The 8,382-nt window shown below is 48.7% G+C and overlaps 1 protein-coding gene across 2 annotated transcripts; it reads right to left on the minus strand.

The window, feature by feature from the left end:
• Positions 1–446: 446 nt before the first annotated feature.
• Positions 447–7,149, minus strand: LOC102425202 (hemoglobin subunit zeta). 2 transcript variants are annotated; one of them, XM_006103690.3, is made up of 3 exons: positions 7,009–7,149; positions 6,322–6,526; positions 447–614 (listed from the first exon to the last, which is right to left on the minus strand). In XM_006103690.3, exons 1-3 carry the CDS (start codon positions 7,101–7,103, stop codon positions 486–488), a joined length of 429 nt encoding a protein of 142 aa, XP_006103752.1. In that variant the 5' UTR covers positions 7,104–7,149; the 3' UTR covers positions 447–485. The 2 variants fall into 2 exon arrangements, with proteins under 2 accessions (XP_006103752.1, XP_006103751.1); XM_006103689.3 differs by lacking the exon at positions 447–614 and adding an exon at positions 6,038–6,172 and having other exon boundaries at positions 7,009–7,126.
• Positions 7,150–8,382: the final 1,233 nt, after the last annotated feature.

Consider the following 8,382-nt stretch of genomic DNA (forward strand, 5'->3'; position numbering starts at 1 on the left):
ATTAGGAGCTGCGAGCGCCAGAAGGGAGTCCGCGGAGGGATTAGGAGAAAGAGCGCGGGGCAGGGAACCCCCTTTTCCCCGAGGGGCCAGGAAGGGAGCCGCATCAGGGGTGCCGGCAGGCAGCGCGGGAGGTAGGACAGGTTTTGAAGAAAAGTCCCCGGAGTCCTCCCACACAACCCACACGCCGGCGGAGGGAAGCCTCATCTTTGGGCGATTGGTAAAGACCAGAGCAAACAGCGGGGCTCTCTCCCGCCTGCTCCCCGGGGGCCCGTAGGCTCAGGGGCCGCCCCCAAACGCGCGGAGAGTGGCCGCCAGCCCCGGAGTGAACTACCCTCACTTTGTTTCCTCCTCCCCCCTGCACTGAGGACGCAGGACCGGCCCATTCCATCCTCAGCCGTTTTGGGGGGAATTAGGGGAGGAGCAGTGGGCGGGCTCAGAGGTCAAGCAGAGGTCGCAGCCTGTCTTCTGGGGTCCCTCGGCTGCGCTCAGCGGTATTTCTCGGTCAGGACGCTGGACACAAGGGACAGGAACTTGTCCCAGGCGGCGTGGGCGTCGGCCGTGAAGTCCGCGGGGAAGTGCGAGGCCACGGTGACCAGCAGGCAGTGGGACAGGAGCTGGGGCGGGAGGGCTGCTCAGCGCGCGGCTGGAGGGGGGCTGGGGGTTCTTCGGGTGGGGGAACGGAGCCCGTTTCTTGGAGACCTTTCCCTCCTCCACTCCGACCCAGCCTCTGTCCTGACCAGCCAGGACCCCACCCCCGCGCTCACCTTGAAGTTGACAGGGTCCACGCGCAGAATGTAGGCGTGCAGCTCGCTCAGCTTGGACAGGGCGCTGGCGATGTCGTCAATGTGCTTGACCGCGTCGCCCACTGCGGCCACCACCTTGGAGCCGTGGGAGCGCAGGTGCGCAGAGCCGGGGTGCAGGTCGAAGTGTGGGAAGTAGGTCTTGGTCTGGGGGTAGCTGGCGAAGAGCCTGCGGATGGGGGGTGGGACGTGAGCTCAGGAAGAGGGGCTGCCACCTCTCCACCATCCCTCCCCTCTTCTCTGAGCTGGAAGAATCCAAGTTTCACCCTGCCACAGGCCTTGCAAGCGTGGCAGGTCCCACTTCTCCCCCAGCCTGAAGTCTCCTACCCAAGCTCCACCCTCCTTAGCTGGAGGCCCCGCATACCCTCCCACTACCCCACCTTGCCTGATCCCACCACAGCAGCTCCTGCCTGGTCTCCTAGCTTCCAGCTGGGTCTGCACTGCCAGCCCTTCCACTCCCCCTGCCCTGGCATCCAGCCCCTTTCACCTCCTGTGACCAGAGGGGCCTCCTTCCGTCCCTTGCCAGGCTTCCCGCTTCACCTTCTGCCAGAAATAATGCTCTCTCCAGCAGCACCCCGGAAGGCTCTTCAGAGAAACCTCCTCTGACCACGGTTTCCTCAGGGTCAGAGACCCCAATATCAGTGCTGGTCGCAACCTGACTGCCCCAGAGGCATGTCAGGCCTCAGAAGACACTTCATGCTCCTCCAGGTGCCTGTCCTGCGCAGGCCCCAGTGAGCCAGGGTCAGATGTCTGTGCAATTCATCTTCCCCAACTCACTGACCCTCCCCAGACAACCTCTGAACTCACTGACCCCTCCGCACTGTCCCCTGTCTTCACTGACCTTCAAAACATTTGTTTGCAATGATATGATATGTTTTTTTAATTAAAGACGTTTTAAATCATATGCTTTTTCATGGGTTTTATATTTGCATCTCTTAGATAGCTTAGTTTCAAAATGATGAAATCAAAGTTGGCTCCATTGGGATGTTGGTAATATGCGAGGGAACTGAGCAAATAGGGAGGTGTTTTGAGAACAATGGGAGCCAGGTTTCTCACTATGGCAGAAGGGAGGCATGAACACGGAAAGGGAGAAGACAAGGACAAGCCATGTGATATTGGACTGTAATTAGAGATACTGGTATGAGGTCATGGTTTCTAATATACTTAGCATATACAGAATAGATACATGTGTGTATATTTACTTATGTGTATGTGTGTATAAAAATATATCTCTTAGTTCTGTCCACTGAGACGACTCGCAGGAATAACATTCCGATAGCAATGAACACACCCCGCTCCCAGCTCTTGCTTTGCAAACATCATTCTCCACTAGGAGGAAACAGAACTATGTGGAGAAATGGCTAATTTCAGGCGGGTGCAGGGAAAGTACAAGAGGGGACTAGAACTTCTTTTTTTTAAAAATATTTTATTGATTTTTTACAGAGAGGAAGGGAGAGGGATAGAGAGTCAGAAACAACCATGAGAGAGAAACATCGATCAGCTGCCTCCTGCACACCTCCCACTGGGGATGTGCCCACAACCAAGGTACATGCCCTTGACTGGAATCGAACCTGGGACCCCTCAGTCCGCAGGCCGATGCTCTATCCACTGAGCCAAGCCGATCAGGGCGGGACTAGAACTTCTTGTAGAAGAAACTAAGAATGTACTCAAGGATGATGGGGATATGTCAAAGGACACAGAGTAGCCCGTTTGAAGGGACTCCAACTGTCCAAATCTGGGACAGTTTTAGGACAAAAATAAAGAATGATTGGTAATAGATTATAACCCGCTGAATAAAATGGGAACTGAGTTAATATGATATAAATTAAAAATGGAGAAGGAAAAGTTTTTCCTTTCAGTAGAATGCCTACTAATAAGTATAGAAAAGATGATGGAGAATTGCACTGGGCAACCATCATGGTAGCAATTGATGTAGGCAAGAACCATTCATGGATGCTAAGACCAGTGGGTGAAATTATATAAAGAACAGATGGTATCCGAAGAAACCTGGAACACTAATGCAAAAGGATATATGCATCCCTATTGCAGCGTTATTTACAACAGCCAAGATTTGGAAGCAGCCCAAGCGCCCATCAGTAGATGAGTGGATAAAAAAGCTGTGGTACATTTACACAGTGGAAAATTACTCAGCCATAAAAAGAAGGAACTCTTACCCTTTGCGGCAGTATAGATGGACCTGGAGAGCATTATGCTTAGTGAAATAATCCAGTCAGAGAAAGTTACATACCATATGATTTCACTCATATGTGGAATCTAATGAACAAAATAAAATAACACACAAAATAGAAACAGATTCATAGAGAACAGACTGACAGCTGTCAGAGGGCTGAGTGAAAAAGGTGAAGGAATTAAGAAAAAACAAAACCAAAAAACGAAACTCATAGGCACAGACAACAACAGTATGGTGATTACCAGAGGGAAAAGGGGGTGAAGGGAGGTGGAGGAGGGTATAAGGGGAATAAGTGGTGATGAAAGGATACTGGACTTGTCCTTTATTGGACATGTGGTGAACACAAAATACAATATAAGATGATGTTTTATAGAATTGTACTCCTGAAACCTATATAATTTTATTAACCAATGTTACCCCAATAAATTCAATAAAAAGAATAGGATGTATACACAGTCTCAAAGCTTCACCTGTAAAAATGTATTATTTATCAATGAAAAAGCATAAAACACTTATTAATTAACTCTGCAGTGGAGAAACCTGGCAGACACCATTTCAACTGGTCAAAGTGAATATGACCAGTAAAGAGACCAGCCAACAGCATGTGCCCGATGGGAAGCATTGACATGGACACAGTGTCACTTCTGTGATGTTCCTGCCCAAAACGCATCACCTAAATCTCTTCACGAGGACACCGCAGGAAAACTCAAACAGAGGGACATTCTACAAGCTAAGTGGCATGTACTCTTCAAACTATTAAAGTCATTCAAGGAAAGACTGAATGCAAAGTGTGATCCTGGGTAGGTAACGGATGCGACTGGGAAGGACATGTGCACGGGATCTGTGCAGTGATGGGTTTGGCTCAGTGTAATCTCCTGATTTTGGTGGTGGTTTTCAGGCTATGCAGGCAAGTGATCTTGTTGGCTTTAGGAAATACACGAGATATTTAAGGGTATTAAAGAGAAATCATGTCTGCATCCTACACTCAAATGGCTCCGAAAGAGAGACACAGTGAAGGCAAATGTTAAAATCAGGAATCTCAATGAAGAGTGTTTGGGAATGTTTTGTCTTATTTTATTTTACAAATGTATTGAGAAATAATTCACATACCATACAATTCACCCACTTAAAGCATACAATTCAATGGGTTTAATATATTCGCAGTATGTCCAACCATCAATACAATCAATTATATTTTATTTTTTAAAAATATATTTTATTGATTTTTTACAGAGAGGAAGGGAGAGGGATAGAGAGTTAGAAACATCAAAGAGAGAGAAACATCGATCAGCTGCCTCCTGCACACCCCCCACTGGGGATGTGCCCGCAACCAAGGTACATGCCCTTGACTGGAATCGAACCTGGGACCCTTCAGTCTGCAGGCTGCCGCTCTATCCACTGAGCCAAACCAGTCAGGGCAATACAATCAAGTTTAGAATATTTTCATCACCCCTCAAAAAACCCTGTAACAACCAGCAGTCACCATTTCTCCATCTTTGCCTTATTCTTGCAGGTTTTTTTTTGATATTTTGAAAATATTTCAAATAAAAGTTTATGAAATTACAATATCTGTGTTATTATGACCAATAAACTACTGAGTGAATGTTAGGATTTTTTTTTTTTTGCTGTTCTTTTGGTCACAGCCAAGGTACTGTGTTGAGAAGTCATTTGTAATAATTCCTCTGATGATTATATTACTATATTCTTACAGAGGTTCATTTAAGTTGGTTTTCAATTTTGGTGTTCTCATTTTTTGCTCTTTTTAATTACATTGTTGATGGTGTAAAATATTTACATGATTCAAATATTAAAACTATGTAGGACCTCCCCCCTCCCAATCCTACTTCTCCATTCCCACTGGCGCAATCATTTGTAATCATTTCTAGTTTATCCTTCCATAGATTATTTTTTAAAATATATTTTTATTGATTTCAGAGAGGAAGGGAGAGGGAGAGAGAGATAGAAACATCAATGATGAGAGAGAATTGATCGGTTGCCTCCTGCATGCCCCACACTGGGAATTGAGCCCAAACCCAGGCATGTGCCCTGACTGGGTATCAAACTGTGACCTCTTGGTTCATAGGTCAACCCTCAACCTCTGAGCCACACCGACCGGGCATCTCTTCCTTTTTTATTTCAGTGAATTGTGATCTGACTATATATCATGTCTGTATCCCCCATTAGATTGTCAGCTCCCGGGGCAGGGAGTTTTGCTGATTTTAGCTGCTGTATTCATAGCCTAGAGCTATGATTTTCAACCTTTTCGCCTCATGGCACACGTAAACTAATTACTAAAATTCTGCAGCACACCAAAAAATATATATTTTGCTGATCTGACAAAAAGAAGGTATAATTTTGATTCATTCACACGGGATGGCTATTGTTGCGTTGGCTGTTGTCATTTTTTAATTTGACAATCTAAGGGAAAAGAGGTCAGTGCCCCTGACTAAATAGGCACTGCATGTGTTGAAAACTGTTGCACACACTTGTTGAAAATTGCTGGTCTAGAAAAATGCTTGGGCGTCTTTGATGCCAATAAATGTTTGTTGATGGAAGAAGCAATGGGCTAGCGAATGAAAGGGTGGTGAATGAATGAGTGAATGAATGAATGAACACCTCATTGCGCCTTTCTTCCTGGTTCATAAGCGAGGAAATAGTAAAAAATTCAGAGGAAGAAGAAAGGGTAACAAGTGGCCCAGGGGGGGAGAGACATGGGGGCCAGGTGGGCTCCAGTACTGACCCAGAAGTAAGTACTGAGGTGCCCTTTCTGCCACCCGCCCGCATCTCAAGTGCCCTTCATTCTTAGGGTGCTGACCTTTGCCCTCTGAGAGACCCTGGGTCAGTGCAAATGATTCCTGCAGCCCTCCAGGCGACCCTGAGGTCCACCCTCCCACCTCTCCCGCCCTCCCCCGCTCAGGGGCCCCAGTGACCACAGAGGCGAGGAGTATGTTTATCCCTTTATTGGCGGGTCACCCAGAAGGAGGGGGATGAGGGAGGCCCCATAGAGCAGTGGAGGGGTCGCAGCCTGTCTTCTGGGGTCCCTCGGCTGCGCTCAGCGGTATTTCTCGGTCAGGACGCTGGACACAAGGGACAGGAACTTGTCCCAGGCGGCGTGGGCGTCGGCCGTGAAGTCCGCGGGGAAGTGCGAGGCCACGGTGACCAGCAGGCAGTGGGACAGGAGCTGGGGCGGGAGGGCTGCTCAGCGCGCGGCTGGAGGGGGGCTGGGGTTCTTCGGGTGGGGGAACGGAGCCCATTTCTTGGAGACCTTTCCCTCCTCGACTCCGACCCAGCCTCTGTCCTGACCAGCCAGGACCCCACCCCCGCGCTCACCTTGAAGTTGACAGGGTCCACGCGCAGAATGTAGGCGTGCAGCTCGCTCAGCTTGGACAGGGCGCTGGCGATGTCGTCAATGTGCTTGACCGCGTCGCCCACTGCGGCCACCACCTTGGAGCCGTGGGAGCGCAGGTGCGCAGAGCCGGGGTGCAGGTCGAAGTGTGGGAAGTAGGTCTTGGTCTGGGGGTAGCTGGCGAAGAGCCTGCGGGGTGGGAGGAGAGCAGGACTTTGGTGAGGCCAGGAGGACCCTTGCCTTGAGAGCAAAACTTAAGCGGCGCCAGAAAATCCAGCCGTCAGGATAAGTCATACTTTAAAGCAATATTTAAAACATAAATATTAATGCAAAAATTCACGTTGAACAAAACAACTATAATTTTAAATGAAGACAGAATCAGTATTGGATTCTGTTGCCCCAGGCTCCAGTATAGCACGGCACTATCTCTCCCTCACTGCCCCATCTCTCAGTCATTCTTTCGTTCATTCATTCATTCATTCAACAGATGTTTGTGGAGACCTGTGTGCTGGGTCCCATTGAGAAACACAGTCCTCAGCTCCCTCCCCATCCACTTGCCTCTAATCAAACACACTGATCCTTCCTCTCTTTCTCCTCCCCACTGTTCCCTGTCCTCACTGGCCTCACATTGTCCCCTACCTGGCCCCATCCCTGGCCTGTCTGGCACTCACCTCTCCAGGGTCTCCATACCGATGGTATCTGCCTGTGCAGCGATCTTGCCCCACATGGACACGATGATGGTCCTCTCGGCCCTGGTCAGAGACATGGTGGTATCAGAGCTGGAACCGGAGCTGGGTATGATCAGGACTGGCCTTTGTGGTGCTCAGCCCCCAGGGTCCACTTATATACACGGAGTCCATGTGGGGGCCAGGCTGTGGAGGCTTGGGGTGGGGTCTCTTATCAGATCCAGTGACAATGGGCAGTCGGAGCCTGGTGGGACAGGGGGCGTGAGGGGTTATCACCCCTGCCATCCTTCCTGGGTTTTAGCGGGGGCGTTGGCCACAGCCTGACCAGGGTCCAGCAGAGATAGGGGCCCAGCCAGCCCAGGAGGTCATGCCTGCATTTGCAGCCCAGCCCTGCATTGTCCTTGTCCATTTCAGACTTAAAAAATGAGGGAAACCAGAGGAGCAGGGCCCAGAACACACCTTCCTGGGGCTGGCACATGCCCCGTGCTGCCTGCACGGCTCCTGGGTAGGATCCTGTGTCTAGATCACCCAGGCCACATGCCAGCTCCCTCCCCCTTGGGTCTGTGATTCTTGCGTTTCCTCTGAGAAAGCGATGGTTTTACCCTCCCGGCTGAGGAAAGATGTACTGACTGGGTCCTTCTCCTGAAAAGCTAGGTCAATAAAAGAGAATTATCCTCATATCATCTGCTATTAGGGATTGCACTATTTTTATTGACTTCAGAGAGGACGGGAGATGGATAAAGAGATAGAAACATCAATGATGAGAGAAAATCATTGATTGGCTGCTTCCTGCATGCCACACACTGGGGATTGAGCCTACAACCTGGGCATGTGCCCTGACCAGGAATCAAATCATGACCTCCTTGTTCATAGGTCAATGCTCAACCATTGAGCCACACTGGCTGGGCAGGATTGCAATATTGCTCACCATATTATCATTTTAACAATGAGGCAACTATTCCTTTTAATGTTAATATACAATGAAATTGACTTTTTTAGTGTACTGCTCTGTGAATTTTGACATGTGTGTAGAGTTGTGTAACTCCCACCAAAATCACTAGCTCCATCACTCAAAACAACTCCCACCTGCCACCCCTTTGCAATCTCACTCTGCATTTAAGTTCTTTGTCAGTTTGATGTGTCATATCGCCCCCAAGTCTGTAGTTTGCCTCCACTGTCTTAATGCTGGTTTTGTTGAATGGAAGTTTATAATTTTTAAAATTGATTTTAGGTAGAAGGAGAGGAAGGGAGAGAAACATCAATTTGCTGTCCCACTTATTTATGCATTCACTAGTTGATTCTTTTTAAAAATTTTTTTTATTGATTCCAGAGAGGAAGGGATAAGGAGAGAGAGAAAAA

Source organism: Myotis lucifugus, unplaced genomic scaffold (genome assembly GCF_000147115.1).
Source record: "Myotis lucifugus unplaced genomic scaffold, Myoluc2.0 scaffold_498, whole genome shotgun sequence".
NCBI lineage: Eukaryota > Metazoa > Chordata > Mammalia > Chiroptera > Vespertilionidae > Myotis > Myotis lucifugus.

Bases quoted from the DNA above. Each gene is read 5' to 3' on its own strand.
- LOC102425202 (XM_006103690.3), bottom strand. From the start codon at position 7,103: ATGTCTCTGACCAGGGCCGAGAGGACCATCATCGTGTCCATGTGGGGC. The intron at 6,527-7,008 runs GTGAGTGCCAGA...CCCACCCCGCAG, and splicing joins GGTATGGAGACCCTGGAGAG to GCTCTTCGCCAGCTACCCCC. The intron at 615-6,321 runs GTGAGCGCGGGG...CTCCCGCCCCAG, and splicing joins TGGACCCTGTCAACTTCAAG to CTCCTGTCCCACTGCCTGCT.